A 16,633-nucleotide genomic window follows, 5' to 3' on the forward strand; every position below is an offset into this window, starting at 1 on the left:
ATGTATTTGCATGAGTTTTATGTACATACGTTGCTATTTAATTTAAGTATTAAAATTTAATCTATTTAAGTTGTATTGTTGTATCGCTTGCGTCCAAATTACGAATAGTAAGATTTATAGAAGTTTCTGCTTCTATAAATCTTATATAACCTTATACGACAATTTTAATTATAAAGAACATTTTCACTAACATTCAATACTGCTTATGTAATTACAGATGTCGGCCGATTGAATATTCCTTACAATTTATTGATAATCTGAACATGTACGTGAAAAATATATTCATACAGCATGTATGAGTATTCCTTGTAAGGATTCGGGACCGATATTAAGTTTACAAAATAATCTCAAATTACTTGTAGAATTTTTTATATAGATTCTTGATATACTGAACTACTACTATTGTTAAATACATTAAACTATCATCTACTTTTTAGAATTTTTAATTAAAGTGAAAATAAAATTGAATGGTACATTCACTTGCGCTTACGATATAGCTACCCTGGTACTGATGCCCAATTGTGGAGGATTATTGTATCAGCTTGAATTACGAACAGTTAGCCTGTCGTTACGAAATCATCAGGAATTAACCTCGTTCATTTTCAGGAAGGACTTTGATTGCAATGGGTCTGCTAGTCCTCATTTCTTATGATATATAATACCCTCCTTTCTTGTGAATTTAATCATACCATATCTACTATATCTACTAAAATTATATTTGTAATACTGCAAATTACGCTGCACACTATATTTAGATATGCTTACCCTGGTAAGCATATCTAAATATAGTGTGTAGAGTGGTTTGATTATTTATTAGAGCCACTATATACCCTGGTATATAGTGGCTCTAATAAATAATCAAGTAGGCTAATTAAAAGCTGCACTCGGTTAGTTAACTATGCATGCGGAAATGTACTGTTCGTTTTATAAACAAATCGATTAATTGTTAGTTATTTGATTAGTATCCAGTTCGGTATTGATTTCTGATTACCAAATTATTCATGTACGTTCAATTTGTATACATTCAGGGCCTCGAAGTTCTTCTGCTAATGAAATTATTTATTCCCTACTGGCAAAATTCCAGGAACTTGCCTCTTACTTATTATGTACAGATTATCAGATCCATTAGAAGGTATTCCCGTGACTGTCGTAGGTTAAGATAGTCTTCTGATTCTTACGCAGCTCTTTTTCAGTTTGAGTTATAAATCAGATTTATATTTTATCCGAATCTTGTATTTGCATCCACGTCTTAATTTACTTCATTGTTCTACTAGTTTTCTATTATTTATATATAAAAATCATAATAATTTAATATCGTCCCACTACTTGATTTGAGCCTTTCCTCACAAGAGTGACTTAGAATGTTCTGCGAATTGTTATATTTTCCTTCTGATCACTGTGGTCAAATAGTTATTTTTCCAAATCACTTAAACAAAATTGGGAAAATTAATTTATTAAAAAGAGACTTGACTAGTTATAAGATAAATAAATTTAAAATATCAGTTCGTAGTAAATTAGATTTTTATCTTCCATCTAATGAACCTAACAAACTTTATACAGATTTCTTCAATATTGTTTCTACCGAATATAATAAGGCTTTTAACAAAAAAACTATCAGTATTATTAACTATTAATTACGGTATTAGATATAAAGCACAAAGCTTGATGAAATCCTATCTAAATAATAGAATGCAAGTTGACGAAATAAATGGTGTAAAGTCTGAGGGAACTAGTATTAAAATGGGTGTTCCTCAGGGCTCTATTTTAGGTCCTTTCTTATTTTTAGTTTACATAAATGATCTTCCTCATATGGTAGAAAAGATAGCTGACATAGTTCTGTTTGCTTATGATACTTCATTAGTATTCAAAGTCAATCGACATATTGATGATTTGGACGAAGTAAACGGTGCTCTTTCTTATGTTTTAAAATGGTTTACGGCTAATAATATGTTACTAAATGCAAATAAAACTAAATGTATCAAATTTACTCTCCCCAATGTAAGGCCGGTAGATTCAAAAATCACGTCGGACAATAAACCTATTAATTTTGTGGATGATACTGTATTTCTAGGTATCACATTAGATTAAAATTTGAAATGGGGTGCTCATATTACTAAATTAGCGAGTCGACTTAGTTCTGCCGCTTATGCGGTAAGAAGAATTAGACAATTAACAGACGTGGCAACGGCTAAACTTGTGTACTTTAGCTATTTCCATAGCATTATGTCGTATGGTATTTTGTTATGGGGCAAAGCAGCTGATATAAATACAATATTTATTTTACAAAAGAGGGCCATTCGCTCCATTTATAGCATGGGTTCCAGGGAGTCTTTGCGAGAGTGCTTTAAGGAATCAAATATCCTCACCGTTGCTTCTCAATATATTTATGAAAATATCATGTATGCCAGGAAGAATATAGACAGTTTCAAAAGAGTTAGTGATTGCACTAATAAAAGCTTACGTAACAATAACAAACTGATTTTACCTAAATGTCGTTTGGCTAAAGTTAGTAATTCGTTTTATGGCAATTGCGTAAGGTTTTACAATAAAATACCAGAGTCTGTTATAAATCTGCCAGAAAAAAGATTTAAATGTCCAATAAAACACTTCCTTTGCAAAAAAGCTTACTATAAAATTGAAGAATTCGTTAACGATAATAATGCTTTTGTAGAAAAATTTTAAATACATAGCACTGACAATATTATCTGATTACACTAATAATGAGTGCGTAGCGATTTCTATGTTGATTGTCGCATGCCTCTTACTTGTTACACTGTAATTATTTATATAAAAAAAACATCTATTAAAAAGAGCAACACACAAGTTTCTTGCTCATTCTTCTTGTGATGAATCTGCATTCCGAATGAGTGGTAGAATCAAAATATGACTATTCAAAAGTGCTTGTAATGAGTTTATTTGAATAAAGATTATTTCTATTTCTATTTCTATTTATGCTATTGTCAAGCGTATATTATTATTAATTCATTTACTCAGAAAAAGCGACAATCATTAATTTTCTCTTATCCACATTTCTTTAACTTCTGTCAGAAAAATCCAATAACGATCACCCTACCTGACAGTTATACCTAAAAATTTTTCTAAAAAAAGAAATGCTTCAATTTTGGTAGTTTTCAATGATCTTAGCTACAAAAAGATAAAAATAACAAGTCGTTATATGCATTGCATAACGTCTATATCCATGATGTGTGTAAGCGACCTCGGTGGTCTAGCGGTGAAGCACACTGATAGTCGCGAGTTCGATTCTTGTACGGTGCAAACATTTGTATTCATGAGTATGATTGTTTGTGTCGGTGTGGATATTTTCTACTTACAGTATGTATGTATTTACAAAAAAAAATCGATGTATTTATATTAATGGTCTAGTTCCCATATGTTTTATATATGTTGCTCTGCTTACCGTGGGAGTAGATGGCGCTATGTTAATTGTCCAGGGATATTTATTTATTATTTACTACATGTACCTGCCGCTTCGCCCGCTTGATATTTTTAGCCTATGTGTTATTCTGATGTATAAGCTATATTACTGTAAAGTTTCATCAAAATCCATTTAGTACTTTTTGCGTGAAAGAGTAACAATAATCCGTCCATATTCACAAACTTTCGCGTTTATAATATTATTAAGATTTCCATTGGGATATTTATGATTGCCGCTCTAGAACTAGGACATAGTTGTGTAAATACGCACTGTTTATATCCGACTAAGATTTCAATCCGTGTAGCACTGTATCGACATTGTAATCCGCTTTGCAGATACGATACGTCACGAACCTCGCTACCTTTTGTTGACTTTCAATTAACTAGTAATTCCACTGTTTTATTTACACATTATACACTGTATTAGCAGGCTTGCAGTTTCAACTCTATGTAACATACTTAGCACGTAGGTTTTACGATTTAAATGTATCTGTACAATATAAATACCTAATGTCACTAAACTCAATCTAGGCAATTTATTATAAAAATATTACCTAAGTAACGTGTATTTAAAAAAAATAAGGAAAAACAAAGTATATTACGCGTCTGAATATTATAGTTTTGGCGAAATGCATTTTCTCATTTCTTTTGTATCTCCTGAACTTAATTCATTCTTAATTTAATAAAAATTTCATTTCATTTCGTTAATAGTTTTTTAATATAAATGTAAAAAAAATATAGTTTAAAATAGTTATAAGAAGGTGTAAAAATATCTACAGCCACGATACACTTACGTACTTTTATATCTCAGGAGTACCTTAAAAATAAATATTATTGAAAAATTATAAAAACCTAGTTTGAAGTCTTGATATTTATGATAGAGTTGTATTTTATGTTACTGCCATTATAATAGTTGGTTAACTAATTTATCTTATGTCTTACTTACATATCATAATGTTTTTAGTTAATACTATTGCTTCTACTTACAAATTCCTATAATTACGTTTAGCTATTCAGAGCTCTAGGACATAGAATTTAATTCTTACTAATATACGATACACATGATAATATAATCCGAATTTTAATTTTGGTCTACAAAATATAATTAGTTCCATTAAGACAAATTATATAACCCGTTGATTTCATACAAGGAATAAAATAATTTTTACTATTTTATTAATTAATTTTTACTGATAGTAATCAGACTATAGTTTAATGTATATCTAATTTTCTAAGATACATTTCAACTCCAGATTTTAGTCAGTCATCATGCTTAGTATCTCGTAATAAAACATTCTAAATAATGTATGTGGATGATCTTTTTTCATAATATTTTTCGAGGAATGGCCCATTATTCCTTATTTATCACCTAAATTCTTGAGTTTCCGTATGACTCTCAACTCTTTTTGGCCTCCCTAATAATTCTTACCCCTAAATAAAAATGTCAAATCTGAGTGTATAACTCATATCTCAGTTAATAATTTTATTAAGTATATCTGACAAATAAATATTGAGTAACGATGTCCTCGGTAGTCTATCGGTTACATCCGATAGTCACGGGTTCAATTTCTCGTACGGCATAAATATTTGTATTTTTGCATCAGTCTGGGTGTTGTATATTTATAGTGTGTATGTGTTACCAAAAAAATGTATCTACGGAATTCAATTTCCATAATTGTAGTCTCTGAAGTCTACAATATTTATACCTACCTATCTATAGATAATCTTATGTTTATATATGATTTTTTTGTATATGACATAAAATAATATAATATTTCTTTATTACAGTATATTTATGTACGTGTACATGATACATACCCCTCTCACATTACCCTTCCTCTACATTATAACGTTAACACTCTCGAACGTCCACACGCAGTAATTTCACTGTTGAAGCAACCCCTTTTAAACCAGAACACTGCATGCAAACTGCACAGAGATTTAACTTGACAAAATTGTAATTTATTTCCATATCTTTGCTGTTTAGTATACAATGCCTTAGGCTGTAACATGTAATCCTTAAAGAAATTCTTCGTTGTTCTTTTTTTCGCTGACCCTTTATCTGCCGAACGTCTTTTGAGTTTCTCTCTTTTGAGTCAAGTTTGAAACCTTTTAATATTGAAACACTCCCCATAGTAACATTCACAATTGTAAGTTTTCCTAAAATGTTTAAATCTTAGTAATTCTAAAGTTGTTTAATAGTCACTTTTGTCACTTTTTAACATTACTTTTAAAAGGATTTTTGCTATAATTTTAAGATAGGGAAGCGCCAGTCTGTACCGACGCTCATCATGAATTCCTTTGTTTATACGTTGCATAGAATAATAAAGAAGTCTAAAAGTGTGACTCGACTCATATTCTTTTCGTTTGTTTATTCGTTCACTTCAAATGCATGGTATTGTTATGGGTACGTATTTCTGTTTTTTCCTACCAAATATATGTTAATATAATAATAACGTTGGCAGATTAATTAATATATACCAATATAATTTTTACATAACAATGGTTAAAACCATTGTATTTTTCCCAAATAGACCTTTTTTAGTTTGTATAGAAGAATGAAGCCTAAATTAACAATTTTTAAATTAATCACAATGTCAAAAATTTAAACTCTATATCTAGATGATTCATAAGTATGAAATGTGCATCGCTGTTTATAAGTAAGTAGTATAAATTTGCATACTTTAATAAAAAACTTCAAATTTTTACAAGTAGTATATTAAACCATTTATACGCCCATTTAATTAGATACAAATTTAACTATATTAGAGCGAAATGTTTTCTTTTAAAATATAACTATGAATAGCTTTAGCAACAACATGTCGCCTACACATAGTCAGATTTTCAACCACTGTCTATTGTCTTGTTCGAGCTATGAAACGGCGATGTTACTAGTTTCAGTAAAACTTCTTTTGGAAAAACTTTAGAAAGGCATCCCATCGTGTTCTGTGAGGAGATTGCAAAATATTTCTGTCCCCACGGTGTCATTTGCCTAACTTTCCAGTTTGAGTAAGCTTAAAATCTCGCAAGTTTTTGTGCTGACTACGCTCGCTCGAGTTTGTTTGATGCAAGATTTTTATATTTGGATGAAAAATATATTTTCAACAACAGAACAGCTGAAAAATAATTATAGTCTCAACTTCACGTACACTCACTAATATGTAAAATATTATCACTGTGTAAACTAGCGTATTGTAATTGGTTTATTGTATTGATATTTTAAGTTCATATAACTTATAATATCAATACAATAAATTCGTGTGATTAAATCATAAGTAACAAAACTATTCTAATATTATAAAGCTGAGTGTGTTTAATTAAAAGCGCTAATTTTAGCAAATATTACTTATAATTAAAAAATAATTTTAGTGTTTTAATTCAAAAGCCTATAATACGCTACATAACATCATGCTATAATATTGTAGTAGCAGAATCTTAATGAAAGATGTTGCACAAAAACAAATGGAATGCCTACCATTAAGTAAGTCAGTCAATTAAATGACATTTTTATCTAAAATGATTAGATACATACGTAAAATACGAGTATATAAACCATTCCATTAGCATGTTTTCCGCTACAAAATAATATTCATACACGTATAAATTTGTTATTATCCGATATTCACAGTCCAGTCGCAGAGCAATCGCAACGTAATCGTAGCGTGTCGCATGTGGCTTGTAGAGGAAATGAAAATCGTCGCACATCCTCTTCGGTCGACGCTAAATTGGAAAGGCAACACCTGTGCCGGTTGTTTTTGTAATAACACTTCCCAATGATTCGCTGTGTTGCAAACAGAATTTGTTCTGTTTATTTCATTGATTGATTTGTTTATATACAAAATAATTCTTTCCAGATCTGTAGGAGTAGATACATTAATAAGTATAATTGATTTAATAGTTTATTTACAGAAAATATAATATTTTTATAATATTACCTAACATACTGGCTTGACTCGCGACTACGCACATGTTCGCTGTGGTGTTCGAAATAACCTAATATAATAACAATACACCTACTTTATTTTTTGTTAACCGATTGGCACAACACAAACGGAAAATTATAAGTGAAGCGCAAGTGAAGTGCAGTTTTCAATAAGCATTGTGCTAACTACATCAACCCAATGCACAATCACCAACTACGCCCAAATTGGTTAAAGCTTTTGTAAGATTTCCAGCACAGATGCGCAAAAATGCAGACAAAATTACTAACTGTTACTTGTTTTGGGTTCTTTCAGATTCATAAAGTTCCCCAATCATAGTTTTTCTTATATGCCTGTCAGTCAATAATCGTTTTGATACATGTATCTAAATAACTCATAGATGGAGCCATATACTGAATTGGTTGGTTGGGAAAAATTTATAATACAAACAATTTGACGTTCATAAGCAGCTAAGGTACATAAATGAATGTATTTGAATTTGAAATAAATAATAAATTTTAAATCTGTGATCAAGACAGTGACTAGATTTATTACATTAACCCCATGTACTATCATTGTAATATTACATCTAACAGACAATTGATCAGGACATAACCATAATGAAGCAGGTAATACCTACACATATATATATATACCTACACATATATCGACGGGGTGGAAAATTAATGTCCTTTGCAACACAATTTAGCACATTATAAATAACGTTCTTCTGCTTGCATTTCGCAGAGCAGCTCATCGATGTCGTCCTGAGTGAATTTGTATCCGCATATCTGTACTGCAAACTACAAGAACACAAGAAGCTCGTTTGCGACAAGTTTACAATACATGGCTCAACATAGACTAGCGTTAGATTACGATGCATGAAGCAAATTATCGATATACGAGTTAAAACGCTTTCTCAGACAATATACGTTTATATTTGAAATCTATACAATAATTAGTAATGATGATTAATTGTAAATTGCAAAATGCAGAACATTAATTTTACCGAGATATTTTTATACATAGTGGCTCTGGGTATGAGCACCTCTTTCTTATCTAGGCTAGGCCGTTTGGAGGTAAAAATAGATTTATTTATAAGATGTATTTCGGTTGAAAGCTCCAACCGTCGCCTGTATACATGAATTGCACTATCAACTCCTCCTTGATGCATAGTCGACTATACTGTTTATAAGCGAATTCAGGTGAGATTGGGTGGAGTGCAATGTATGAGTGTAACATGAGCATCACATAACGATGTGTTGTCTGTGGTTCAGTATGTAGGCACCGATTGTTTCTATTCCAATTACATATAAAAGTAAAATATAAAAGCATTCACTAATATTTAATTATACTATCAATAAGTATTACTTATTAAATTAAAAATTGAAAGAAGGTATTACGCGGTATTATGAAAGGTAATTTTACTGACTCCGGTACTCTCTGGTATTTCTAAGAAATCTTTCTCGATGAATGCAAAATATAAATTTATTTTATGTCTATTTTAGATTTTACTGTAAGTCCAAAGATATACAGTTAATTTTTCTTACAGGAATTGATAAATATACTCTTTATTTTAAAAAATAATAAATCCGTGAAATGTGTTTTAAGTATATTCATTACAAAGATAACATAAAATCTTTTATACTGTATGTAATAAAGAATTATATAAAAATAGTCATGTGACTATTATTAGTAATGTTAGTAAACAGTGCTTTGTTTTAATTTTAGTATCGAAATGGAACTATACATTCTCAATCCATTATATAAATAAAATATCGTTATATAATTTTAGTTATATAATGTATATGTTAATAAACTTAAGAACTTTTACTTACTTTTATATTCATCTATGTGTAGTAGTAGTTTAATATATAATATTAACGTATAATTTACGCGGGGTATACACGACCGGGTTACCGAAATATATTGAACGGGTTGAATTCTCGGCGCACTTCCAGAGTTGAGGATTAATTAATCCGGATTAGAACCTTCCCTTACGACGACACGAGATAAAATGAAGCGATGTAGTACTTCACACGTAAAATTATGGAACTGAAAATGTTGTCTAACACTGTTGCTATATTTCTATTCATTTTAAAATAGATTATATAGGGAATAGATTTTTTTTGTATGGTAGTTGTTTCATTTTATTTTTATGCCTGTAGCACGTGTGATAGAAATATCACAAATATTTTTTTATACTACGTAGATAGTAAACAAGCATACGGTCCATCTGATGGTAAATGGTTACCGTAGCCTATGGACGCCTGAAAAACCATGCAATCATACAATTATAACTATATTTTTACATGTTATTTATATAGAACATAATGTAATAAAACCTAATAACGCGATTATATTGACTTAAATAAAGAAGTGAGATGCAAATGATATATATGCGATAAGACCGTTTTTTGTACACTTTTACTCTGTTAATATATCTGGTGCAATAAATAGTATAAAAGTTGTATAAATAGATAAATATAAACTAATGTACAAATAAGATGTGAGGAAAATGGCGGCCTTAATGCTGGTAGGTAAATAAGGAGGTTTCTTTCAACCAATTAATTAGAGGAAAAAATTAATACAAAAACTGTACGTAGGTACATTTTAGCTGCTTCTGTAGAGAAGCAGCTAAAATTATTCTTCTTGAAAAAATTATTTTTGATTTTGATTAACTTTAGAAGTGAAGAGTAATTAACGAATGCACATAATTTGCTTAATGCGCGCTACTTACCAATATTGTAATATTTCCAGGTAACCAATACAAATAATTTTGTCAAGTTTATTTGTGGTTGGTAACTTTTGTTTACAAATTTAATATTGGGTCGGCAAATATTCACGAATTCATTTTATATATCGCATAACTGCAAAATTATCACAAATGTGATATTTATTTTAACATATAATAAATCCGATGCATACAGGTAAAAATATATCGTAAAAAAAAATATATCGTATTCTATGATAATATTTTGTACCGGTCTACATTGTTTATGTATACGTATATAATAATATACATTTATTTACAAATATCTGATTTGATATTGTTTTATTTCTCAAGATTTTATTATTACTGACTTAAGCAAAGTTTGATTAGATAAATAATTCAAACGTCTGGAGATCTAAAAAATAAATCATCAATTTGAAAAGTTTGAGAACATGTCCGGGAATATAGTTTCGAAATCATTGTCTTTTATATTTTAGTTAATTTATGATAATCTACATTTCCATGTAATAATGTAATCCCTATTTTCAATTTCACCTTTGCTTAGACCGCTACGATCCACACAAAAGCGCTATTGAAATACGGAATGGAGGCTGTAATATTAAACTCGCTTGAAGGCATATCGGCGTTAATGCGTTTCGAGTTGATTACTCTAGTTGCATGTATCGACTTGTTTAGTTGCTGTGTCATATACAAATATCACTGTATGTGCAGTTTACATGTTATCCTGTGGTAAAGAAACCTTTAGATATCTTTCAATTAGGCGAACCTTAGAAGAATCACGGAATAATACATTTGTATGTATTATTCCGTTGTAATAAACTAGTGTAAATACACCACATTATTTGAACTTTATCAATAGGAACACTGAAATCAGTCCAAAATTAAAGTATGACATAAACGCACGTAAATTAGAAATATATTTGTTAAGTCAATTAGGGGATAAAGTAAATATCTAATAATAATAGCGAATAATATATTAAATACCTCCCCTAATAAAATATATGTCAGCGCCATACAGCGCTCATTTAATTATTTTATACGTCCTCATAACCTTTGTCTCTTGGGGGTTCACTGCCCTCTGGTGTGAAGGACGCTGTAACGCTTGTTACATCGACCGAGGATGTTCAGTTAACTGCCGGTACCTTGCTTGGACATCCGATCAAGGAAGAGGACCCTTACGCAGCAGAAGACCGGCCAGTAAATTAAGGACAGTGAATGCCCCCGTCTATTCTCTTCTCTTTTCCTTACCCGCTTTATATATATATTAGCAAAATCACATGATCCGTCGTTTATTGACTTAGCACCTGCTTCATAAATTATTGTTCTATACCTAATTACAATCCAATATCTTAAGGATATTATAACTCGCACCCCGCTGCCCCAATAGGTATGTATATATAATAAATTTCAGTGCCCTGATACATTAATACCTTGTTGACGTAATAATATTTGTAAATTAAGACAAGTGTACTAACCCATATAAATCATAGAGAACATATAGAGCTTTAAACCATTATTACAAAGTTCCATTTTCTAAGCGAACAATTTCAGCATGACTTCATTATTGAAAAGACAATTTAATAGTTAACACCGACCCTTCAATACTTTGGCACAATGTAAACGGATAACATGATACTTCTACCTATTCCACAGGTATCTATTGTTACTTATCTTCATCATTCGACGTTTACATCGAAATTAATTTGTTTCCTGAATTTCATATCCTCGGTATAGTATTATTTCAATAGGTAGCTACACAAAAGATTTTGTATGATCAAAAGATCCATTTCTATGTAACTACGTTTGTAGATACTCCTTTGCATAATAGACGTGTTCTCACTTAATGATATTTCAGTTTCTAAATAGCTACATAGAGTAATTTGGAATTATATTTGGATACAATAATTTTATTAATACAGTTATATGTTGTGTAGAACTATTTTTGGTAAAATTATGCATATATGTGACTATGTGAGTAGTATGTATGAATACACATAACCCACACAATTCACTGAAAAATAAGTTAAACAAATAAAATATGAATGGAATATCGGTATATACCAAAAGCGTTGATATTTGATAAATATCGCTCTGATGGAATAAAAATTAAATAAGTCGTAGGATCTCTCGCTGAGATTTTTATTGATGGCTGTAATTTATTTTAGCGGCACCCGCAGTGTGCTTCGGGAGAAATATGAAAGGCATTACGGCAAAAAGGCCTCTCGAATTTATGAGCAACTCTCTCTGTTTGATAACGTTCGAGTTTTCATAGCGGCAGGTTTGAAATGTTCTCAATTGGCTTAAAAGCCCGGAAATCAGCTCAACACCAAGCCGATCCCTGGATTTTCATGACGATTTTATGCTAAGTTCCCAACTGTCAAGATGTTTCCAGCCTTTTTAACGTTATATATTTATTGCTTCTATACTTATCAAATTATATGCTTTCTAATACATTTCCATTTACTGAACAAAATGCGTAGGTTTTTATATCTAATATTAATCTTATCTAATATTAATATTATCTAATATTAGGGGCGGGCCTGCAGTCATATCTCATTAAAAAAAAAAAAGTGAGATATGGACGCAGGCCTACTCTACCACCTCCTTCAGAGGCGGTAGGGAGGCGCGGTCTTAAGGGAGAGCGCAAGTCGTGTAGATCCTTAAGGCAAGTTCGGTAGATATCCTTCACGAGGTTGCCGCCCTGTTATTGGTCTAGTTCCCTATGAAATAGACGTAACCGAAACTACCGGGCGACAAATGCAGGGATGAAGAGGTCATGTCCTTGCGTGTCCATCATCGAGCAAAAAACTGAAGGTGGATAGTAATGACCTCCCGCGTGTTTGTGCCGTGCGCGGTGACCCGTACGGAGGGATGAAGGAGTCCTGGCGGTTGAGTGCAGCAGGGTACCGGCTGTAGTTGTATGCTGCTCACAACACACCTCTTCGGTCTGGATTTCCTCTCAAACGGGCGGTCGTGGAGTAGCTAACCACGATCAACCGGCTGCGATTCCCCATAAGCGGGCAGTCAAGCGAGGCTCGGCGAGCTGGGGGTGACAGTCGGCGTGGCGCGGTGCTTTGGGGCTAGCCTGCCTCATCGTCTCGTGAGGTAGGTGTCCTCGCTGTGCTTCGCTGCGTGCGGACTCGTCCACTTCTCAGCCTGCTGGACCTATACCAAGGGAGTAGCTCTGGCGATCATTCGTGGAACGAATGACGTCCCCGAAGTGAGGGCTCCGTGGAGGGTGGAGAGCTCCTGAGGTGAAGTATATAAAAAAAACCAACTCATGGATCTAGAGGCAATAAAACCAAAAAACAAGAAGCAACAGGCTGCGTCTACGAATGCGCCAAAGCAACGACCATCGAAGGCTGCGTCGCAAGATGCGCCAAAACGACCAATAATCAAGGTCGCGTCATTTGATGCACCTGGACACTCTACCGGAGATGCGCCGAGCAAAGCTGCGTCCGAAGAACCGACGAGGAAGGGTACCGAACAGGATGCGCTACCCCAGGCTGCGTCCAGTGACGTACCATCCTCGTCATCCAAGGATGCGCCGTGCAAGGCTGCGTCGCAGGAGATGATGAGGAAGGCTACCGATCGGTATGCGCCAACCAAGGCTGCGTCCCGTGGAGTACCAACCACATCATCAAAAGATGCGCTGGAAGAGGCAGCGTCAGGGGACACGCCGAAAAAGGTGACTGAGCGGAATGCGCCAACCCAGGCTGCGTTCCGTAAAGTACCAGTAGCGTCGACCAAAGATGCGCCAAGAAAGGCAGCTCCAACTTCTCTGCCGAAGATAGTCGCCGCACCAGGGGAACCAAAGAAGGGTTCACTCCACGATGCGCCTAATAAGGCTGCGTCAACGAGTGAGCCATCCGAGGTGAACCTGGCGGCACTGTTCAAGGTGGAATCGGAGGAGATGTCTGTTTCAGCGGCATCAGGGACCGAATCGGACAACCAGGCTATGGACTTGACGTCACTGAAAGACGCGATCCAATCACCATCAAAGCCGAAACAACCAGGGAACACCTTAATAAAACCCAAATCGGCCTCCAAGAAGCGGCGCATGAAAGCCAGAGCCAAGGCAGCGGCACAACGCGCAGAAGCGGTAGATGCTGCGAGGCATCAACTCGGGTCCTGCCCAGCGACGACCAAACCTAAAGGGGAGGCGTCAACGAGTGGACCCAGTGCACCTGCAACTGGGACGAGGGCCGTTCTGGCTGCTGGCACACAAAAGCGCAGCATGAAACCGCGAGGTCGTAAGAAACCCAGGACAAACGACCCGAAAACGAGGCAAGACCGCAAAAGCGTACACGTCCAGAAGACACCGTCACACCAACCGGGGAAGGTAAAAAACCCAGAACCGCTGGTGCGACGGGTAGGGGTTCTATGACATACGCAGAAGCGGCAGCCACCTACCTGGCCAACGAACTCTGTGTTGCGGTCATGGTGGAACCCTACTCTGACCTAACACAAGACCAAGCTGAGGATCTCAGGAAGCAGATTGAGGTGAGGCTCAGGCAACAAATAAGAGCCAACCTGACACTCCCAGCCAAAACCAGAAAGGACCTGAAATTCCGAGGCAAGGCTCATTTTGCGGATGGCGTCCTCAAAACCTGGTGCGAGGATGACTTCACCAGAGCCTGGCTAGAACAGACCGTCCAAACCATGGCCTCTCCAGTGGAAGACTCGAGCCTAGTCGTTCGACCACAATCGGCCATCCCGAAGAAGGTGCCGTGCCTGCTCTTCGTTCCAGGGGAAACCGGGGACACCACAGAACTACGGGAACTTCTTTCGGGACAGAACAGTAACCTAAACATGAACTCCTGGACCCTGACACACGAGAGGATCAGGACAGACCCACCAGGGACTTGTCTGTTCTTCCGTATTCCTGAGACAGATGTCGACGTGTTAAGGGCCCAGGAAAGAAGGATTTACTACATGATGGGAAACATCTACGTTCGCTTCATGGACAAAGATGGTTCCCATCAAACAAAACCAAACATTAAACAGTCGGAAGTTACGAAAGTTGCTGAGCAGCAAACGGATCCTAAACCGACAACGTCGACAGTGGTTCCCGTAACTGCGGCAGAACGAGTAGCAACTCCGACTGCGATGGAAGTGCAGGATCCACCTTCTCCGGATTTCATCCTGGATGAAGAGTGCTTTCGGCGGAGGGAGGAGAGAGCGAAGCTAGCGATAGCGTCCTCTACTCCTCCCTACGGGAAGACTAAGATCCTGCAGTGCAACCTCCAGCACAGCCAAACTGCGACGGCTTCTCTTCGCAGAGTGCTGGAGAACAACGCAGAGACCATAGCCCTGATCCAAGAGCCGTGGATCAGGAAGAACAAAATTTGTGGTCTCGGAAATAGCGGAGGAAAAGTGATACTGGATACCTCCGTAAGTAAACCAAGAACATGCGTATTCTTACCCAACCATGTACAAACAACACTAATCAACGAATTCTGTTCAAGGGATTTAACACCAGTAAGAATTACCAGTGCAGCACACCTCCCCGACATCGTCCTCGCCTCAGCGTACATGCCGAGCGACGGGGAGATACCACCACCAGAGCTCGGCCAGCTGGCTGAGTACTGTGAGAGGGAGAAGCTGGAGCTGGTCGTCGGCACTGACTCCAACGCGCACCACACGCTGTGGGGCAACAGTAAGACGAACAACAGAGGTGAGGAATTAGCTCTTTTTATTCTTAGTAATAATCTCACTCTACAAAACAAGGGCTCGGAACCAACGTTCATAAATGCCCGATCACAAACCATAATAGACCTAACACTAACATCAACAGGCATCTCGGGGTCCATTCGTGATTGGCATGTGTCCAGCGAGCTTTCATGCTCCGATCACAGATGGATCCGTTTTACTATTGACATATCACTACCAAAACCCCAGCCGAGACGGATACCCCGGAACACGGACAAATCCAAATTCATAGGATTAGTTAGTGCTTATGTAGGGGAACAACTCTCCCTCCCTGACAACCTTGACAGAACGGAACTAGACAAATATGCGAACAACATTACGTCCATACTTACCTCTAGCTACGAACGGTCTTGCCCTCTTACCACACCCAAAAACAAAGGTAGGCAACACTGGTGGTGTTTCGAACTAGAGAAACATCGACGGAAGCTGAGGAAACTGTTCAACGCAGCTATGAACAGTAGATCACAAGGTGACTGGGACAAATACACAACTAAAAGGAAACAATATAAAAAACTAATTCGCCACAGACGACAAGAGTGTTGGAGGCGATTCTGTACCAACATAGACAATAACAACCAAGCAGTCAAAGTGAAGGCCTGCCTTTCCAAAGAGAAAGAACACACAATAGGCTGTCTTAAAAAATCGGATAACAGCTACACAACAAATGACACAGAAACCTGCGAACTACTACTGTCAACTCACTTCCCAGGATTCCTTGCGGACAATGACCACTCATGGAATTCCCAGGAAAGTAGGACAACCAGCAGCTCGGACTGGGAGATAGCAAGCAGAGTAATAAACAGAGAAAGACTCACATGGGCAATCAACACAT

At 35.7% G+C, this 16,633-nt stretch overlaps 1 protein-coding gene and 1 pseudogene across 1 annotated transcript; both read left to right on the plus strand.

Moving 5' to 3' along the window:
• Positions 1-13,369: 13,369 nt before the first annotated feature.
• On the plus strand, positions 13,370-14,476 carry LOC131848165 (neurofilament heavy polypeptide-like). The gene has a single exon (XM_059197937.1). The coding sequence runs from the start codon at positions 13,370-13,372 to the stop codon at positions 14,474-14,476; it is 1,107 nt and encodes a 368-aa protein (XP_059053920.1).
• Positions 14,477-14,529: 53 nt separating this feature from the next.
• LOC131848079 (uncharacterized) lies at positions 14,530-15,317 on the plus strand (annotated as a pseudogene).
• The last annotated feature ends 1,316 nt before the right edge of the window (positions 15,318-16,633 follow it).

Source organism: Achroia grisella, unplaced genomic scaffold (assembly GCF_030625045.1).
Source record: "Achroia grisella isolate CSIRO2021 unplaced genomic scaffold, CSIRO_AGI_Agris_v1 utg109, whole genome shotgun sequence".
Taxonomy (NCBI): Eukaryota; Metazoa; Arthropoda; class Insecta; order Lepidoptera; family Pyralidae; genus Achroia; species Achroia grisella.

Excerpts from the sequence above, each read along its gene's own strand:
- LOC131848165 (XM_059197937.1), top strand. The coding sequence starts at position 13,370 with ATGGATCTAGAGGCAATAAAACCAAAAAACAAGAAGCAACAGGCTGCG.